We start from the raw sequence: 22,139 nt of genomic DNA, 5'->3' as shown, positions 1-22,139 counted from the left end.
GGTGCAGTTGGCCCTGGGTTCCTCCTAATGCAAGACAATGCTAGACCTCATGTGGCTGGAGTGTGTCAGCAGTTCCTGCAAGAGGAAGGCATTGATGCTATGGACTGGCCCGCCCGTTCCCCAGACCTGAATCCAATTGAGCACATCTGGGACATCATGTCTCGCTCCATCCACCAACGCCACGTTGCACCACAGACTGTCCAGGAGTTGGCGGATGCTTTAGTCCAGGTCTGGGGGGAGATCCCTCAGGAGACCATCCGCCACCTCATCAGGAGCATGCCCAGGCGTTGTAGGGAGGTCATACAGGCACGTGGAGGCCACACACACTACTGAGCCTCATTTTGACTTGTTTTAAGGACATTACATCAAAGTTGGATCAGCCTGTAGTGTGGTTTTCCACATTAATTTTGAGTGTGACTCCAAATCCAGACCTCCATGGGTTGATAAATTGGATTTCCATTGATTATTTTTGTGTGATTTTGTTGTCAGCTCATTCAACTATGTAAAGAAAAAAGTATTTAATAAGATTATTTATTTCATTCAGATCTAGGATGTGTTGTTTAAGTGTTTCCTTTATTTTTTTGAGCAGTATATATATAAAAATATTGCGGCAGACGAGGGGGTTGGGTCAAAACGTTGACACAGATCAGACACGGACAGAGTAGGATTAGCTCAGTTTCAAAGGTGTTTATTAAAATAATAGTTCAAAAGAAAAGAATAGGTCTCCCCCATGAGACCGTCTCCGGGATACCGTCTTCTGGGCTCCGGGTCTTGCTGTATCCTGTGGGGATCAAAAACTGAACTCACTCCTGTTACCTCTGCAACCATCCCCAACTATACAGGAGTCCTTTCTTCCCCCGCTTTCTCCCCTGTATGCTGCCCTTCTGGCAGCTTTATGAGACTTGTACAGCTGGTGAGCAATCAGCCCTTGATTACTCATAAACTCCAAATCAGCCCCAATTAGTCCTGGCCGGAGAGTCCGTCGAGGCCTGGCACATCCAGCAGATGAAGCCATCGCCTCTTGATGTATACTCCGTCTGTCACCAGGCCTCGACGAGTCTCCCCCTGGTGGCTGACCTGCTGTACGCCCCACACCCCCTTAGCTCTGTCGGGGAGGGGACTGTCATCAGTGCGACGTATGTCTCCCTTCTCGATAGGGCATCCGCGTTTCCATGCTTCGCCCCTGACCCCGTGCACAACAGAAAAAGAGAAGCGTTGAAGGGACAAGAACCACCTGGTGACCCGATTGTTTGTGTCCCTTCCCCTGGCCATCCAGACCAGGAGAGCCTGGTCCATGACCAGGGTGAAGTGGGTACCTAACAGGTAATACTTGAGTGTCTAGTGCCCACTTCACCGCTAGACACTCTTTCTCAACAATAGAGTATTTTTTCTCTCTGGGTATCAGCTTTCGGCTGATGTACATGATGGGGTGCTCCTCCCCATCATGTACCTGGGACAGAATGGCCCCTAGTCCCGTGTCACATGCATCCGTCTGGACCAACATCGGCACTTGGAAATCGGGCGTTACGAGAATCGGATGGGAGCACTGCGCTTCCTTCAGGCGCCTGAACGCTGCTTCTGTCTTGTCCGTCCATTTCACTGTTTTCGGGAGGCGGGCCCTGGTTAGATCGGTTAGGGAGGAAGCTATAGCCACAAAGTTGGGGATAAACCGGCCATAGTATCCTGCCAGTCCCAGGAAGGACTTGACCTGTGTCTTGGTGCGTGGAACGGGCCAGTCACGTACCGTGTGAACCTTCCTCTCCAGGGGCTTGACATTCCCTGCCCGATCAAATACCCCAGGTACTCCACCTCCTCGAAATCTAGTTTGCATTTCTTGGGGGTCGCGGTCAACCGGCTTGTCTGAGCGCATCCAGCACCGCCTGGAGGCGCGTCAGGTGCTCTTCCCAACCTTGGCTGTGAATGATGATATCATCCAAATAGGCCGCTGCGTACTGCTGGTGGGGTCGAAGTACTTTGTTCATCAGTCGCTGGAATGTGGGAGGGGCTCCGTGGAGACCGAACAGGAGCACCCAGTACTGATACAATCCATCTGGTGTCGAAAACACTGTCTTCTCCCGGAATGAGGCTGCCAACGGTAGCTGCCAATATCCTTTGGTCAGGTCAAGGGTGCTGATGTACCGGGCCTTTCCCAATCAGTTGATGAGCTCGTCCACCCTCGGCATGGGGTAGGCGTCGAACAAGCTTATGTTGTTCACACCCCAGAAATCATTACAGAAGCGGAGGCTACTGTCCGGTTTGGGCACCAACACAATGGGGCTGCACCATGCACTGTGGGACTCTTCAATGACCCCATCCTCAGCATAGCCTCCACTTCCTGTTTCACGGCCTTCCTTCGGGCCTCCGGAATCCAATATGGCCTCTTTCGTACCGTTTCACCGCCGTGTTCCGATCAATGAGCTCCCTGAGCTCTTGCTTCTGGGCCGTGTCGAGGTCCTCATTTCTCGGGACCACCACTGGTACCGTTGGCGTCCTGGGTCCCGACCATAACACAGCCAAGGCTGTCCTCTTGTGCCACTTCTTCAACAGGTTCACGTGGTAAATCTGTTGGGGTTTCCATCTCCCCGGTTGCCGTACGCGGTAATTGACAGGTCCTAGCTTCTCGATCACCTCGTATGACCCGTGCCATGTTGCCAGGAACTTACTTTCGGCCGTGGGGATTAAGACCAACACCCTGCCTCCCACCTGGAATTCTCGGGACTGAGCTCCCCGATTGTAGACCTGGGCTTGGGCGCGTTGGGCCTTCTCCATATGTTCTCTCACGACTGGCCATATGGCTGTCATCCGCTCCCTCATCGTCTCCACATGCTCTACCATGCTGCGTAAGGGGGTCGGTTGGGCTTCCCACACCTCCTTGGCGAGGTACAGTAGACCGCGTGCCCTCCTCCCGTTGAGGAGTTCGAAAGGGGAAAACGGATTGAGAACATTAGGTGGGGTAGTAGCTGGTCCCAGTTCTTCCCGTCCTGCTTGATGACCTTCCGCAGCATTTGTTTGAGCATTTATTGAAGCGCTCGACAAGCCCATCCATCTGCGGGTGAAAGTCGGAGGTCCAGATCTGCTTGATCTGCAGGAGAGCACACAACTCTTTCATTAGGCTGGACAAACTCAGTACCTTGGTTTGTCAGGATCTCGTTCGGGATGCCCACCCGGCTAAAGAGGTGGAACAGCTCCCGGGCAATTCCCTTGGATACCGCCGCCCGTAGGGGAATGGCCTCGTGATAACGGGTGGCATAGTCTACTATCACCAGGATGTACTGGTGTCCTCGTGCTGTTTTTACCAGGGGTCCCACTATGTCCATGGTGATGCGTTCAAAGGGCACCCCAATGATCGGTAGGGGGACCAGTGGGTTTCGGAAGTGGGCCTTTGGGGCAGTTATTTGGCACTCCGGGCAGCTGCAACAGTAGTCTTCCACGGCCCTCCTCATCCCGGGCCAGTGGAACCGGGCGGCGATCCGTTCCCGGGTCTTCTCCATTCCCAGGTGTGCCCCCAACAGGTGGGTGTGGGCCAGATGAAGAAAGGTTCCCACTTACCTTCGGGGCAGCAACAATACCTCTCGAAGTTCCCACTGTTGGCGCGACACCTGATACAAAAGGTTATTCTTGATTTGGAAATGGGGGTGTCGCCAGTCACTTACCCCCGGAAGTAGCTGTCCATCCACCGCTATCACTTGGGCTGCGGTGGCTTTCAAGTTGGGATCCTCCCACTGGGCCATCCCGAATTGTCCCCTCAGTTGGCCCCCAGCGGGTGTCTCGACTTGCCCCTCGAAATTGAGGAGGGGGAGGCTGGGTTCTTCCTCCCGTGGTTACCCGGGGGGGGTTCTGGCACCCCCTCCGACTCCAGACCCGTAGATGCAGGTTGGTCAACCGTTTGCTTCCGGGCCGCAAAGGCGATGGGTCGTCCTCGCTCTCGTCTTCGGCCGGCTCGTATCTTCTTCCTCAGCTCGTGCCCCCACAGGGCCGCAAACAGTGGACAATCTCGTCCCACTAGGAGAGGTACCGGCAACTCTGGCACTGCACCCAACCTTCATCTGGCAGCTCCCTTGTGGCCTCACGATGTTGGCCCATACGGTTGGATACCGCTTTGTCCCCGTGAACACAGGAAATGGACATCTCCCTACCACGTTCGGTCTCCTTGTTCCTTGTGCGTGCTCAGTCCCCTCCTATACTCCCTGTTCAGTCATGACTGCACGGCCAGGCACGACTCCAACTCCATCATTAAGTTTGCCGATGACACAACAGTGGTAGGCCTGATTAACGACAACAACGAGACAGCCTATAGGGAGGAGGTCAGAGACCTGGCTGTGTGGTGCCAGGACAACAACCTCTCTCTCAGCGTGATCAAGACAAAGGAGATGATTGTGGACTAGAGGAAAAGACAGACTGAGCACACCCCCATTCTCATCGATGGGGCTGTAGTGGAGCAGGTTGAGAGCTTCAAGTGTCCTTGGTGTCCACATCACCAACAAACTAACATGGTCCAAGCACACCAAGACAGTCGTGAAGAGGGCACGACAAAACCTATTCCCCCTCAGGAGACTGAATAGATTTGGCATGGGTCCTCCGATCCTTAAAGGGTTCTACAGCTGCACCATCGAGAGCATCCTGACTGGTTGCATCACTGCCTGGTATGGCATCTGCTCGGCCTCTGACCGCAAGGCACTACAGAGGGTTGTGCGAACGGTCCAGTACATCATTGGGGCCAAGCTTCCTGCCACCCAGGACCTCTATACCAGGCAGTCAGAGGAAGGCCCTAAAAATTGTCAAAGCCTCCAGCCAACCTAGTCATAGACTGTTCTCTCTGCAACTGCATGGCAAGCGGTACCGAAGTGCCAAGTCTAGGTCCAAGAGGCTTCTAAACAGCTTCTACCCCCAAGCCATAAGACTCCTGAACACCTAATCAAATGGCTACCCATAATATTTGCATTGCCCCCCCTCACCCCTCCCCCTACACTGCTGCTGTTCTCTGTTGTTATCATCGATGCATAGTCACTTTAATAAACTCTACCTACATGTACATATTACCTCAACTGGTGCCCCGCACATTGACTCTTCACCGGTACCCCCCTGTATATAGTCTTGCTATTGTTATTTTACTGCTGCTCTTTAATTACTTGTTACTTTTATTTCTTATTCTTATCTGTATTTTTTTAAACTGCATTGTTGGTTAAGGGCTCGTAAGTAAGCATTTCACTGTAAGGTTTACACCTGTTGTATTCGGCGCATGTGACTAATACAATTTGATTTGATTTTTAATTGAAGTTACAGAACAGAGTAGCGGTGTTCTATAGTACACTGTATTACTTCTCCAACTAATATAAGGACAGGACATGAGATGGGAGTAGAAACTAACGTGGGCATTGTTTAATGCACTTCGCAGAACAATACATTCCAAGCATTCCAATGTACGTAAGCAGGGGGGCGTTACAGGTGCCCTAAAGAACATCAATACACAACACTTGTAGAATAGAACTTCTTTTCTACTCCCAATATAATATAAGCAAGCCCCATTTTGTCCTAATCCAAGCATCTCCAAAGCAATGCGTTCTAATCTAAACAATCTGTCACAAGATGAGGAATGAAGACTGTACTCCAACAGAAGCAATCATTGCTATTACTCCTTAATTTGATTATTATAGCTCATCTGATTAAATCAGTCACACTTTATTAATCTGTACCAGGAACGATTGTGCATCTGATCTTGCCAATTAATCCAATGAAAGACACATTTTATTAAAGCTAATATCTACTGTACCTTTGGAAGTCCTCTGCCTCATACACTTACATATTCATGCTGTGGTAGGCAGAGTTTTGGAGATGAAGTTGTGTTTCTGTATCTCTAACATAAAGGGGATTTTCTCTGAATCACATTACAGCTATTTGCTAATAATCGCAAGGACAAGTGAACCGGAAAGCTTACTATAACTCCCCAGTTATTGTAAAGGTATAATCCTCAGCGTGGAGCCGATTTGGTTGTTGTTTTAAAAGGAATTGGAGGCGAGGGAAAGTAGGTATGCTATGTGAGGTGGTCGCTTGGGCAACCTCATTAGGATGGAAAACACAGGAAGCAAAGGTCAAGAGGTCATTGACTGGATGTTTACAAGTCATTCTAGTGTCAGAAACGTTCCGTTTCCTGTTTTTCATATTAAATATTAAAGCTGGCATTCATTGATTAGTGTGTTGGATTTTCACAAATTATTTTCAGTGATTTTTCTATGTAGTTGTATCCCTGAACTAGCACACCTGATTCAATTAGTCAAGGGACTGATGATTAGTTGAGAAGTTGAATCAGGTGTGCTAGCACTGGAATAGATGAAATACAATGGACAGCCAGGGGGGGTCCCCTCGGAATTGTTTGAGTCATGCTATAGAAGGATGGTTAGGCTTATACCGACTGTTTTAGTACTGTATGTATTATTTGAGTGTGTTGACGTAACTATTATTTTGGTTACAATTTACAGCCAAGGTTACAAACTTTTTCAAATTTTCAGGCATCACCACGGTCCTGACCATGACCACGTTAAGCATCAGCGCACGTCACTCCCTCCCCAAAGTCTCCTACGCCACCGCCATGGACTGGTTCATTGCCGTGTGTTTCGCCTTTGTCTTCTCCGCTCTCATCGAGTTCGCTGCCGTCAACTACTTCACCAACGCAGAGATGGAGAGACTGAAAAGGAAGCCACCAAAATGCCCGCCGGCACCCCAAACAACCCCAGTGAAAGTGAAGGATATGGAGGAAGTTCTGCAGGTGTGTTAAGACCTATCCTCATTCCCTATACCCTTTTCCACTTCAGAGACTGAAGTGTGCACTTGTTCGTTCCCCTTCGTTAATTTGTATGCTGATCATCAAATGGAGATTCATTGCAAGTCTAAAAATCGGCGAAATAGACTTATAGACCGAAGGTTACTTTAGCATTGATAATTTATTAAGTATGGAGGGTCTCTCTATTTTCCTGGCTGTCTCTCCCTCTCTTTGTACCTCTTTTTTTCTCTTTGACTCTTTTTCTCTTTGTACCTATTTTTCTCTTTGTACCTCTTTTTCTCTTTGTACCTCTTTTTTTCTCTTTGTACCTCTTTTTTTCTCTTTGTACCTCTTTTTCTCTTTGTACCTCTTTTTTTCTCTTTGTACCTCTTTTTTTCTCTTTGTACCTCTTTCTGCCAGCACTCTCTACATGATATCATGAGCTAGAAACATTCACTTCCTGAAGGCCAAATAGGAATAGTAAATGGTGAATACATGTTAAGTTTGTCCCATTTAGAGTACAGCTGCACAGCTGTCTGCTTAGATCAATGCACGCCATTTGTAATCCAGCGCAGAGGCTTAGCAATATTATCTCTAAAAATTCTAAATATGCTCTGAATGTCCTACATTTGCTTGCTTTCTCATAATTTCAAAAACATTCTTCAGCATGAAGATAAATTGTTTTGAAGACCTGTGTTATAGAATATTCTTAACATTTTCATTTCTTACCTACATTTACAATGTGATGCAAGCATGTTTGCAAGAGCCATTTTGGTATTACAAAAAAAAATTCGGCTCCTACAAAGATTTTGGTTTTGCTCGTCATACTGAGTACAGCATGTTCTCATGAAAGGGTATTCGTGCTGAATCGCGTGTAATGAGGGTTGACCAAACATGTTCATATTGAATTCATTACGCCATGCATTTGCACTCTACTGTAGTAAGAGCACAATCCTTCATTTAAGGGGAAATTGCATGCTAACTATCACATGTCACAGTCCAACTGTTGATTGATGGCTGATACTGACCGGAAAACAGCCATACATTCCCCCTGTATGGCCCGATGACTGCTTAAAGTGTGCCCTGTGGATCTCAAATCTTTGTGCGGAGTAATCGTGCCTGAATGCAGTTTTAGTGACAACAGCACATCAATGGATTAGCAGGTTGCCACAGCAACACTGCTGGGGCACATCTGTACAAGTTTCAGAAGCCCTGGCGCCGGGAGATAACTCTGTTCCTACAGAGCTGTGGCTCCAGCCCCGCACGGCTAACAGTGGGCAAATCTGCTTGGCATTAGGGCCCGCGGTGTGTATTGATGTGGCTCAGATTTATCTAAAACCTTTTACCTCCCAGCCATAGTGATGTCAAACCTAGCCTAGTGTCCACAGCACTGCGCCTCACATCTCTCGGACAGTAAGCAATACGCTTAGCCAGTTAGCACATTCCAGTGGGGGAATTATCACCGGTGAGGCTATAGTGCAGCACCTCCCTCTTCTGGGGCTGAAACCTATGCTAGCTCTCAGGAGATAAGCTCTTTTGATGTTTTACTGTACTGCCATGCCGCCCCATGGAACAGTACTTTGTGACATAAGCTTGTGTGAAATGAGTGAAAACCTACACAAATAACGTCTGGGAGCTGGGCTATTCTACCACACAGTGCAGTATGTATGCAGACTAAAGAGTGTCGGCGGTATAAAGTAGGCCAGTCATATTCAGGCCCATAGGCAAGGTGTAGAATGAGAGGTTCTTGACTGTTAACATGGTATAGCTCTGCATAGTTGATATTTATCAGCTCAGTACAATTGTCATATTGTACCTTCTCACAAAGAATCAAGTAAAATAGTCACATTTAATGCAAATTGCTCCACTTCAAGGGATTTGCTTGTTGTTGCACATGAGTGAACTATGTGCACAATTCATTCACATCACTGCAGTTTTGGGTTGATGGTTATTTTTCCCTCTCCACAGCATAACCCTGACACCAATGGTAACCTGCGGAAACGGATGAACTATATGTCCCAGCAAGATGGCCAGAAAGCTGAATCCAACAGCACAGCAGCGGCAAGAGGGGTAACCAGGAAACAACCCCAGTCTGTCCAATCATCTTCATCCAAGGGGGCAACTGGCGGTGCCATCATCCTACCACACTCCAGCCCCGGCCCCTCCAGCCAACCCAACACTTCCTCCTTGACCCTGTCTGCCATGAACATGCCCCTGGCTCCACCCACAACTGAGAGAGCAATGACAATACCAGCCAACCAGAGCCAGCCCACTGCTGACTCCTCGCTCCAGGACCTTCTAGGACCCAGACTGGAGCACATTCACCTCATGGGCAAAAATGAGCCCAAGCAGTCGCCATGCTCCCAGCCGACCACCGCCAATATGGGCGGGACCAGTAAAATCGACAAGTATGCCCGCATCCTGTTCCCGGTGTCCTTTGGCGCATTCAACATGGTCTACTGGGTGGTTTACTTGTCCAAAGATACCATGGAGGCCAAATTTAGAGGCCAAATCTAGTTTCTAACTCCTCTTGGGGTCATTTTGGGAATAATTTTCTACAAAATGTAAAATGACAGGAGAAAAAGAGCTTTGGAGACATGGGAGATTAAATCATTTTTCAACTAACAAGGAAACCAAATATGCTGGACAAGAGCCTCAAAAGATTACACCCAGGAATACTAATCTCAGCACATCTGTTTGTTTCATTTCCGAGAAGTCTTCTGAGAATGAGCATGGTAACAAAACCATTTTAAAAATGTCTGATTCGAACAAATATCACAACTATCCCCTGGGTGGCCATATCCAATATGCAATACAGTAAGGGTTTGATGGATTGGTTAGTTGTTTTAATGTTATTGAGTAGAGTAACACCTGATTTTAGCGAAAACGGCTAATAGGTCCCTCTAGTCTTAGCAGGCATTGCTCCAATGACAAAGGATAAGGACAATATCACTGAAGATGAGCTGGACACACAAGTCGCAAGGTGTCGAGCATATGAACAAGAAGATTTTGGGTGTATTTTCTCCCTTACTGATGACCAGAAGTAAATGACTGGGTATGTTGTCATTTTGTTCTTGTATCAAAAGTAGATACATTTTTGTCCACTCAAGTCTAATTTGTGCTCCCAAGTCTATACAGCAAACCTCGACCAAACTTGGTTAAATAGCATAGAATGAGGATACCAAATACCATAGATGCTGGCCTATTGACTTCACTCAGTACCCTACAAACAACATTTGCAGGGGGGTAATGTTCTTCTAAGCCCCATTAGTTCCCTCCAAAAACATTCTAGGAAGTCTTCGTTTGAATGTTCAACTATGAAACGATGTGTTTTTCTTTAACATTGTCCGTTTCTGGATTATTGTGTACTAATGTATTCAATCAATATTCTTCTTTCATGTTAACTTACAAAGGAACATATTGTAGGAACCCTTTGGTTTGGGAACGTTTCCTCTGAGTTCGGGAGTGTTTATTTGTTAGCAAATGTGGGGCCTGATTCATACGGTTTTGTGCGCTACCTGAGGAAGGGTCATTCCCCATAACCAAATTCCCACTATTAAATGTAGAAAGCCATGCACTACCATGAGTCCATCGGGACATGCCCAGAAGTTCTGTTGGTTACCCACTGGGCGCACTGTCATTTCAACATGGAAATGTTGGTAATATTTGGTTGAGACGTTGATCAAAAAGATTTCAACCTTTTATTCACCCACTTAAAAAGAAAGCCATGAGTTTGTTAAATTCCCAATGTGTTATCACTGTGCTTTTAACCACCTAACAGCACAACCAAATTCCAATGGGAAAAACAATGTCGGATTTTTGGTTTGGTTGTCATCTAAATGTGTTATTAGTGCGCTTTCAGCCGTTTTAAAAAGCAGAACAAAGTTCAAATGGAAATACAATGTTAGATGTTGTATTTATACAAGAACTTCGTGTGTTATCACTGTGCTTCATCTAATAGCAGAACCAAATGAGCTGGGTTGCAGTTGAGCTGACATTTAAAGTACATGGTGCAGGTGGCGCTGTTGCGATTCTGCGCAGATTATTATAGCAATTGTGAAGATCTCCGCAGACCTGCGACCTTTGCATGCCGTCTTGAACATGCACGCTTTCTATGATTACATAAGACGACATTTAGTAACAGTAACCTCGGTGTGGCCATGGACGTGTTACTCATATTAGGTTAATTAAGTACTGTTACATTAGTTTGTAAGAGCCTTTGAATTGTTTGTCACCAAATATCAACGTTTAAAGGAGATGTTCTGTATCTAATGATTGGAAAGTTTCATCTGTGCCACTGGCTTAATCCGATTCTTTAAAATGTTGAGTTTTGGTTGAGATGGAGGTATATAAATGATTAATTTGTAGACAAACTGGAATCAAAGCCAGTCTGTCAGTGGCAAAGAACTACCCAAACAGAAAATACATCTCCTTCAAATGTTAATATTTGGTTGCGTTGAATAACAAAACACAACTCCATATCCAGCTTGTCTAAAAATGAATAACTGATGTTGGATTCGCGTCTCCATCTCAACCAAAAAGTTAAAGTTAAAGAATAGGACTAAATAAAATCAAAAGGGAAATGTACTTTATTCAAAGTTTGATTTAGTACTATTCTTCAACTTAGATTTTTGGTTGAGATGAAGACGTGTATCCAACATAATAATTAATAACTTTAAACCTTTAAATCAACCAAAGCTTGAAACCCTAGACCTATATATATTTTTAGTTGAACCCTGGGTTAAATTGAAACAGTAGCTGTTGAGGACTTCGCACACGTTATATAGACCTGAATAGTATCATTGATGATATTGTGTACTTATAAAGTATGGTTACATTTCATTTGCTTTTTTAATAGTCATTCTCACCATAGCACATTGGTAGTAGTCAGTGACATATCGAAGCTGGGCTTGGTTAAAACCCTGGATGTGAGACCAAAGGGATACATCAATTCTCCAGTAGGAGGTGCTGCCCAGCCTATAGTTTTTTTTCCTGATAGTGAGTTTAACGTTGAAGATCTGACATTGGTACAAATTCAACATCTTTTATACAAGGTTCGTCTATGTTGAAAGTTGGTTTCCCTGATGACATAATCCTGTGGTTTTAAATATCACCCTCAAAAAAACAGGTTACGTTCTTTTTTCAAATCCATTGTATTTTCCACATTGATTCCACATCACCGTACATTGACAAATTTAAATTGAAACAACGTTGGTTCAACCACTTTGTGCCCAGTGGGTAGGGACTTGGTGAGGAAGTGGGAAAGTGTGCTATGTAATTCTCTCTGGTCGTTAGGTATCGAGGGTCTTTATAGGGTCTCTATGCCAACTTTGGACAGATTTCCACTGATAAGTTACAGAAGTCTACATGGTCAATTCTTACACTTGTGCTATGTCCATAGCATCCTCTTACGGTGAAAGTGTACTTCTGTCCAATCTTTCCCTGATGGCAACTCTCCTCTCGCGTTGTCAGCTGAGGTGATGTCACCTGCAGAGGCATGGTCGGTGATCATGCTGAAGCTTGGTTTCCTGCAGTGCTAATGGCTATTATCACCCAGACAGGTCACACATCGATGGCCCCTCAGTCACTCTTGACGTAATAGTGCATTTCTTCCATTTCCTGAAGGTGGGGCTCAAAACAGAGGCTGATGGACAGATCAAGATGTCTGCCTCAGCTTCATGTCTCCTCGATGCACTCGTGTGAAATTGATTCTTCCCCCCCACCCCCCCAACGTCACGCACACACTCATCTTCCCCTTAACAAAACACACATCCACGTACAACAACACTCTTTAAGGACCTTGTTAGCAGCAGGTGAGATGGTGGTTTGATGCATTTCTCTGTGTTCTATTTTCCCAGCTGTCCCCATTGTTTTCTCTGTCTCAATAACACCTTGCCTAGGGATTGATGTGGGTGTCATCGGTTGGTCGCCTTGCTTGTTTAAAACAATCCTAGGCTAGACGGCGGCCGGCTAATGAAAGTTAGGTCTTACGCAAGGAGCTCCTGGATGCTGTTTGGGAGCGGCAGAACAGAGGAGAAGTGTAGTGAGTCTAGTGGAAATAGCCAGAGTGCTCTTGCAGAGGATGTGGTTGACTGGTTACATCTGATACTTAAGCATCTCCCTGGGTGGTTAGCATCACCATAGCAGAGGGAGATATAGAGGTATTGCCCAGGTCCAATGAGGAAACACGTCAACATCCCAGTTTTTTTAATTTTTTTTTTTATGTCCTGAATATCTAAATGAGGCTGCTTAGAAGAAGCAGATCTGGGAAATAATGTGTTAAAACACCGCAAACCCGGACATAAACATTCCACCACTGGTTAGGCCCAAGTGTTGGAGTTTTTTTTATTATTTTTTTTATTGCCCGCTAAAGATGTTCTCAGATATGGTCCTGAAGGTCAATAGTTCAATTTATGGGACATACGTTGGTTTTCATAACGCCCTGTTCATTGTCGCATATTCATCAGAAACAAGAAACACAACTCTTTCAAAGGTCCTTTTTATCATATGTATTTTTGGTTCAATAATATGTGGGGTTACATTTCAGTGTAATTGTGTATTACACAAAAGTCTTGTGAGGTTTGTGTTCTTATGCGGTAACTATAATTTCAGCTTGGAGATCACGTTAAGCTTTCCTCCACCCGTTTGTATGGTTTTAACGATTACTGTCATATTGGACTCAGGTACAGAGCTTTGTCTTTGTTTTCTGTTTTCGGGATAAAGCTTATTCCTCGATCTACTGCCATTGGAAGATAATGATATTTGGTAAATGACTTAGCAATGGAAGTCTTTGTCTCTGAGAAACAATGGAGATTGAAAATGATTTATTGTGCAATTAATTATGTGCGCAGATATCCATAATTGTCTTTGGAATACCTCCAGAGACCAGAACCAAGCCCAGGAGAGAAATATAACTACAATAAGAATTGGGATGGCATACACATGGGTGAAATTTATTTTAAGTATATATTTTGACTTATTTCCAAAAAGGTCAACCCTTACAACAAATTGTGGACTCCTCCTGACTGTACATACAACAATAACCGAATGTCTTTGTACAAAATACTGACGTTTTTGTAGTCACGAGAATATTTATCATTGCCCTATGCAAGAATAACACTATAGAATTCTTACATAGTTGCCCATGCTGGGTTCCTTGGTGAGGAAGTGACATCACCATCAGCCAAATAAACAGAGTGCATATGTTACAGCATTTGGTAGTTCTGTTTTCTTCATCTTCTCTTCCTGAAGAATTCAGCAGGTTTTGTGTTACTATATGTTATGTGGTCAGCCATTAGGCTATATAGTTAATGTTCCAGCCATGTGTCTTCTTCAGCCCCCTATCTGGTAAAAGGCTTGTATTGTGATGCGTTTTAACAAACTAAAAAATAAATAACTAGGTGAATCTGTTTTGTATAACAAAATGTTTACATCCATATTAGGACATCCCTATCACAGGTCAAACATAAACCCTCCAGTTTTGTCCAGTTCTCTTTTTTTAGACATCCTAACCCTTAGGGCTAAAGTGTTACAAACTGCAGAGTGCAAAGTAACTGCAGTGACAGCCCCCGCGTGAAAAATAATAATAGCTTGGCTGTAAATAACATTGACAATTTGTCGGTGCTTGACTGGGCAATTTCACAAAGCAATTAAAGCATAATTAAGAAATATTACTTCACAGACGGTTGGCTGAGCGCATGTCACTGACAAGTGCTAGGCAAAGGGCTGAGGGCTGTGACTCGTGCTTGTTGTGTCCTGCTGCTGCTATCCCAATTTTACACAGGGACATCTCACTGGTTAGCATCTGCATGTCACAGCAGTCAATGGTGTTAGCAACTCGACAACAACCCCAAACTGTATTGAAATAAGGAGGAAATGTCTCAATTAGTAGAGTATTGTGTCCGAGTACAGTATTGGTGGTGACATAATATATGCATGTACTGTACTGTGTGGGTTTTTCCTCTTTACCCACAACAGTTTTGTCTGTTCATGTAGCCAATTGCTTCTTTGATTATAGTAAGGAAAGACAGTTGTACTAATCTCATTTTCATAATCAGGGGTTATATTTCATTATTCAAAATGATTGGAATCCTACCTTGCTTCTTACCTTTGCCAAAATCAACTCACATCATCTTCACGTCCATAAAAGGTCAACACACTAGTCTGTCCTACTTTAAATATGTTTACTATAATGCCCCCTGCTGACATGTTATGATATTACAAACTGAAAATACTGTAGCAGCAATAACTATAAAGTCTTACTGTTTTTTTGTGTACATTGTCAGAATTTGCCTACTGATAATGAGTCTTGCAGCCTAATCTAAGGGGACAGAACTATACAAATGTAAACGTCTAAGCTACCAACCTTTTACTGAAATAGACAATATTAACCCAGAGATATTTCAATTGTGATATTTTGGTAGTGATTAGGGCATATTTACAGATTTAGTCATGTGTTACAAGGTTGTGTTTTGTTGGATTATTTTTTGTACTGCCCTCAACTACGCTTTTCAAGATGACAGGTCCTGACTTTGTGTGGTGTGATAATGAAAGTTGTGGGTGTATTACATTTTCTTACATAATATTTAGTTTTCCTAGTATCTTGTACCCTACCAAGAACAAGAGTGCTCCAGCATCTGTGGTGCTTGGACCTCTAATAAGTTCAGAAATGCATTCACATACAAATGTACACACATTCATCTATACTCAGTGGTGGTGGAAAAAGTACCCAATTGTCATAACGGCAAAGATAACTTAATAGAAAATGACTCTAGTAAAAGTGAAATTCACCCAGTAAAATACTACTTGAGTAAAAGTCAAAGTATTTGGTTTTAAATATACTTAAGTATAAAAAATCCTTCTATTAAGCAAACTAGAAAGCACCATTTTCTTGTTTTTTATTTATTTATGGGTAGTCCAACACTCCAAGACATAATTTACAAACAAAGTATGTGTTTAGTAAGTTCGTCAGATCAGAGGCAGTAGGGATGACCAGCAATGTTCTCTTGATAATTGGGTGAATTGGACCATTTTCCTGTCCTGTTAAGCATCCAAGTACTTTTGGAGTGTCAGGGAAAATGTATGGAGTAAAAAGTACATTATTTTCATTAGGAACGTAGTGAAGTAAAAGTTGCCAAAAATATAAATAGTAAAGTACAGATACCCCCTCTCAAACTATTCAAGTACTACTTTAAAAGTAGGCCTACAGCCTATACTTAACCGTTTGTTTTGCACCTTTTTGTGCATTTCTTGTTTCTTATGGTTAAATAAAAAACAGTATCTCCCACTGTAAGAATTCCCTTCCATTGCTGGATGTTCTTCTCCTTGAGCATATTCATGTTTGTCTCGTTAATGTTATTCTCAGAGAAATGTACTGAAGAGAATAGGTCACAACGAACTGCAAAAAAAAAAGACGGCGGTAGCTGCCATTTTCAGTTGCCCATGTTCCCTAATTGCATCTAGAAATGAAAAGGCATACATTTTCTTTATTTTGTACATACTTCATAATTCAGTTGTTTCTATTGTTTCATAACAACAGGGAAGCATTTCGGGTTACCATTACATTTGAGTAAAGGAAAAGCAAAGCAACACAGAAGCTAAATCTCCATTATATGCATGACATGTTTCCCAATTTAAACAATCATTTCAGCGAGACCCATGTATGTGTGTAACCAATTTCATTAATGTATGTATTAATTAATGCTTTTATTAATCCATACTTAGAGTCAATAACCAACACTTGTAACAGAGGAAAAGCTAAGTATTTGTGAAGCATGACTGAGTTTTTGTTAATCACATTAATCATGTGCAATGTTTTGAAATGCATAAATGCTTTACAGATTCATGAACAACACCAGAATATCAAGGTATGTCAAGTGTCATACTATTTCACATTTTTGTCACCTGGCATTCTAGAGAGACGAGGGTTCTACATTAGGTTTGAATAGCGGGAACCGAGATTTACCAATATTTCCAGCCCAAACCCGCTCCCTTTTCCCGGGATAACTAACTGCAAGAAACCGGTAAATTCTAATAAACGATTTATATGAATGTGAAATGGAGCTGTTAAATGATATGCAATTCCTAAATCGGACTTCTCTCTATGGCCTTCTCTCTTCTATCGACATGATCAATGCTTAAGGGGGGGGGGGAGACGGTGCATCTCATCATGTAGTGAAGTTCACAATGCATGTATCATCTCATCATGGTAACATTTTTAATTGTGACAGGTAGGCCTACATTTGCTGCAGCATAATATGCTACAGTAAAATAAGGACTGAATGCGCTTCTAATTTACACATCTCCATCTGGCTTTTGGGGTTCAAATCATTTATTGTAAAGATATTTTTTTTGCAACTGCAGTTTTAAAACGTACCACTCGAATATCATTGCTTCAAATCAGTGCACGCAAGCTCTGTCTTTCTCTTTCCATCAATACCATATATACACTATGTATACAAAAGTATGTGGACACCCTTTAAGTTAGTGGATTCAGCTATTTCAGCCACACCCATTGCTGACAGGTGTATAAAATCGAGCACACAGCCATGCAATCTCCATAGACAAACATTGGCAGTAGAATGGCCTTACAGAAGAGCTCAGTGACTTTCAACATGGCACCGTCATAGGATGTCACCTTTCCAACAAGTCAGTTAGGCAAATTTCTGTCTTGCTAGAGCTGCCCCGGTCAACTGTAAGTGTTGTTATTGTGAAGTGGAAACGTCTAGGTGCAACAACGGCTCAGCCATGAAGTGGTAGGCCACAGAAACTCGCAGAACGGGACTGCCGAGTGTTGAAGCGTGTAAAAATCATCTGTCCTCAGTGGCAAAACTCACTACCGAGTTCCAAGCGGCCTCTGGAACGAACGTCAGCATAAGAACTGTTCGGGTTTCCATGGCCGAGCAAGCCTAAAATTACAATGTGTAATGCCAATCGTCAGCTGGAGTTGTGTAAAACTCGCCGCCATTGGACTTTGGAGCAGTGGAAACGCGTTCTCTGGAGTGATGAATCATGCTTCAACATCTGGCACTCTGACTGACAAATCTGGTTTTGGCGGATGCCAGGAGAACGCTAGCTGCCCCAATGTATAGTGCCAACTGTAAAGTTTGGTCGGGGGCTGTTTTTCATGGTTCGAACTAGGCCCCTTAGTTCCAGTGAAGGGAAATATTAACGCTACAGCATACAATAACATTCTAGACGATTCTGTGCTTCCAACTTTGTGGCAACAGTTTCCTGTTTCAACATGACAAGCCCCCATGCACAAAGCGAGGTTCATATAGAAATGGTTAATCGAGATTGGTGTGGAAGAACTTGACTGGCCTGCACAGAGCCCTGACCTCAACCCCATTGAACACCTTTGGGATGAATTGGCACGCCGACTGTGAGCCAGGCCTAACCACCCAACATCAGTGCCAGACCTCACTAATGGTCTTGTGACTGAATGGAAGCAAGTCCCCGCAGCAATGTTCCAACATCTAGTGGAAAGCCTTCCCAGAAGAGTGGGGGCTGTTATAGCAGCACAGGGGGGACCAACTCCATATTAATGGCCATAATTTTGGAATGAGATGTTCGATGAACAGGTGTCCATATACTTCTGGTCATGTAGTATGTATGTATGGATGGATGGATGGATGGATGGATGGATGGATGGATAGATAGATAGATAGACTACCAGTCAAAAGTTTTAGAACACCTACTCATTCAAGGGTTTGTCTTTATTTTTACTATTTTCTACATTGTACAATAACAGTGAAGACATCAAAACTATGAAATAACACATAAGGAATCATGTAGTAACTCAAAGTTCTAAACAAATCAAAATATTGTATATTTGAGATTCTTCAAATAGCCACCCTTTGCCTTCATGACAGCTTTACACACTCTTGGCATTCTCTCAACCAGCCTCATGAGGTAGTCACCTGGAATGCATTTCAATTAACAGGTGTGCCTTGTTAAAAGTACATTTTTGGCATTTATTTCCTTCTTAATGCCTTTGAGCCAAAAAATTGTGTTGTGACAAGGTAGGGGTGGTATACAGAAGATAGCCCTATTTGGTAAAAGACCAAGTCCATATTATGGCGAGAACAGCTCAAATAAGCAAGGAGAAATGACAGTCCATCATTACTTTAAGACATGAAGGTCAGTCAATATAGAACATTTCATGAACTTTTAAAGTTTCTTAGTGCAGTCGCAAAAAACCATCAAGCGCTATGATGAAACTGGCTCTCATGAGGACCGCCACAGGAAAGGAAGACCCAGAGTTACCTCTGCTGCAGAGGATAAGTTCATTAGAGTTACCAGCCTCAGAAATTGCAGCTCAAATAAATGCTTCTAAGAGTTCAAGTAACAGACACATCTCAACATCAACTGTTCAGAGGAGCCTGTGTGAATCAGGCAACCATGGATGAATTGCTGCATAGAAACCACTACTAAGGACACCAATAAGAAGAAGAGACTTGCTTGGGCCAAGAAACACGAACAATGGACATTAGACCTGTGGAAATGTGTCCTTTGGTCTGGAGTCTAAATTGGAGATTTTTGGTTTCAACCGCCGTGTGTTTGTGAGATGCTGTGTGGGTGAATGGATGATCTCTGCATGTGTAGTTCCCACCGTAAAGCATGGAGGAGGAGGTGTTATGGTGTGGGGGTGCTTTGCTGGTGACACTGATTTATTTAGAATTCAAGGCACACTTAACCAGCATGGTTATTCTACAATGTAGAAAATAGTAAAAATAAAGAAAAATCCTTGAATGAGTAGGTGTCCTAAAACTTTTGACCGGTAGTGTAGACTGATTCTTCGTGAAGAGAAGGTATCTGTTTCTTATTCTAGTCCTATATTATTCAGCATGTCATTACAATGCTGAAGATCAGCTCAACGAAACACTTCATTTAACTGCTGAAAGAAAGGAAGGAATGAAACAACAATAGAGAGAGAAAGAGGTAGGCTAATAGACATCTTGCAAAGCATTAGGGGAAATGTTAGGAAAGGTAAGCTATACAGTGCCTACAGAAAGCATTCATACCCCTTGACTTATCCACATTTTGTCTTACCCATCAACACACAATGCCCTATAATGACAAAGTGAAAACATGTTATTAGATACTTTAGCAAATGTATTGAAATACAGAAATATCTCATTTACATAAGTATTCACACCCCTTGGCTATGACACTCCAAATTAGGCTCAGGTACATCCAATTTCATTTGATCATCCTTGTGATGTCGCTACAATTGATTGGAGTCCACCTGAGGCCAATTCAATTGTTTGGACATAATTTAGAAAAAAACACGCCCGTCTATACACAGTAAGGTCCCACAGTTGACAGTTCATGTCAGAGCAGAAACTATATCATGAAGTCCAAGGAACTGTCCGTAGATCTCTGAGATTTGTGATGAGGCATAGTATATCTGGGGATGGGTGTAAAACAATTTCTAGATTGTTGAAAGTTTCCAAGAGCACAGTGGTCTCCATCATTGAGAAATTGAAAAAAAATGTCCCATCTAACTTAACAGAGCTTGAGACAATCTGCAAAGAAGAATGGGAGAAAATCCCTGAATCCAGATGTGCAAAGCTGATACAGACCTACCTAAAGATGAACGAAAGCTGTAATCGCAAAGTATTGACTCAGGGGTGGGAATACTTATGTAAATTAGATGTTTCTGTATTTCATTTTCAATAAATTTGCAAGAATATGTTTTCACTTTTTCATTGTGGACTATTGTCTGTAGATGGGTGCGGAAAAATATTTAATCCATTTTGAATTCGGGCTGTAACACAGAATGTGGATTAAGTCAAGGGGTATGAATACTTTCTGAAGGCACTGTATACATTGAGTGTACAAAACATCAGACACCTTCCGAATACCGAATTGCAGTCATGGAAAAAGACGGTGTTCTTAAAGTTTTGTAAACTCAGGTTATATAAGGCTACATATGCATCAGCCTACTAATTATAAAAATGTAAAATGGGGCCTATTATATTTCAAAACAAGGCAACAGTAAACATGTCATCCCCCACAAACGATGCAGCCCCATGGAGCTTGTTTCCATTTACATCTACGGGCTTTTATATTTTCCTGTCGTGCATAACGTGCGGTAGCATTGGCCTATATATCATGGGCTATGTATTGGATAACAGCACGATCATTTGGGGATTTTTTTGGGCTTGGACTCATAAAATGTCTTTAATGTATGGCTCATCAGGCTCAGGTACTGTAGCATCAGGTTTGAATTATTATGCCGTACAAAGCTCTAATCGAGTTCAGACATATTTACGGTACGTGCTTTATGCTCTGGAATGACACTTCCGGTTTTGGCGGGAAATACCAGGATACCCGGTAGAAAAGTGATTTATTCTCAGGAGGGAACATTTGTAAAATACCGGAAAACATGTTGGGTGAACAGGTTCTACATGGAAAGGGTTCTACGGTGACAAGCCAGATGACAAGCCTCCAGCGACGCTCCCCAGTCCGGAGCCTCCAGCGACGCTCCCCAGTCCGGCGCCTCCAGCGGCGGCCTGCAGCCCAGAACCTCCAGCGACGATCTACAGTCCGGTTCCTTCGACGACGATCCACGGTCCGGTGGTACTAAAGCAGAGGGATCAGCTTTAGTACCACCGGACCATGGAGGGTACTGTCACGTCCTGACCATAGTAAGATGTTATTTTCTATGGTAGAGTAGGTCAGGGTGTGACAGGGGGTGTTTTGTGTTGTCTATATCTATGTTTAGTTCTAGTTTTCTATTTCTATGTTGTTTTTGGGGGGGAGGATCTCCAATTAGAGGCAGCTGGTCCTCGTTGTCTCTAATTGGAGATCATACTTAAGTTGGGGTTTTTTCCACCTGTTTTTGTGGGTAGTTATTTTCTGTGTAGTTAGTCTGTGTACCTGACAGAACTGTGAGCTGATCGCTTTCGCTTTTGTTATTTTCTTTAGTTTTCTGTGTTAAAATACAGTTCATCATGAGCACTCAACACGCTGCGTTTTGGTCCCCTCTCTACGACAGTCGTTACAACGGCAAATACTTTTTCTCTTATTTTTAGATATTTTAAGACTAGTGTAGAGTCTGACAAGGAGAAAAGAAAAGGCGAGAAACTAATGTATGACATTAGAGAGCATCCTGTAACATTATCATAATAATATACAAAGTACATTGACTTAATAAGCCAATTCTGTTACAAATTAAATAATTATACATACTTCATTGAACCTATTAGACTTGCAACGTCTTCATATCTCTATTTCTCTCTCACTCACACACTCTCTCTCTTACACACACACACACACATACACACACACACAAACACTCTCTGTCTCACAAACACACTCTCTCTTTCACACATACTCAAACGCACACTGTCTTTCACACACACACAATTTTGCCTCC

The 22,139-nt window shown here is 43.3% G+C and overlaps 1 protein-coding gene across 1 annotated transcript in view; it reads left to right on the top strand.

The window, feature by feature from the left end:
- The window catches only part of LOC115205138 (gamma-aminobutyric acid receptor subunit alpha-6-like), a 39,212-nt gene extending 27,613 nt beyond the window's left edge, over positions 1-11,599 (top strand). Inside the window, exons 8-9 of the mRNA XM_029770822.1 lie at positions 6,507-6,763; positions 8,726-11,599. Coding sequence (XP_029626682.1) covers positions 6,507-6,763; positions 8,726-9,274 — 806 coding nt within the window. The 3' untranslated portion in view covers positions 9,275-11,599. The remainder of the gene's footprint in view (positions 1-6,506; positions 6,764-8,725) is intronic.
- The last annotated feature ends 10,540 nt before the right edge of the window (positions 11,600-22,139 follow it).

The sequence above is a fragment of the Salmo trutta genome, chromosome 13 (genome assembly GCF_901001165.1).
Source record: "Salmo trutta chromosome 13, fSalTru1.1, whole genome shotgun sequence".
NCBI lineage: Eukaryota > Metazoa > Chordata > Actinopteri > Salmoniformes > Salmonidae > Salmo > Salmo trutta.
Note: the sequence above shows the minus strand (reverse complement) of the source record. Positions and strands in the feature narration are given on the sequence as shown.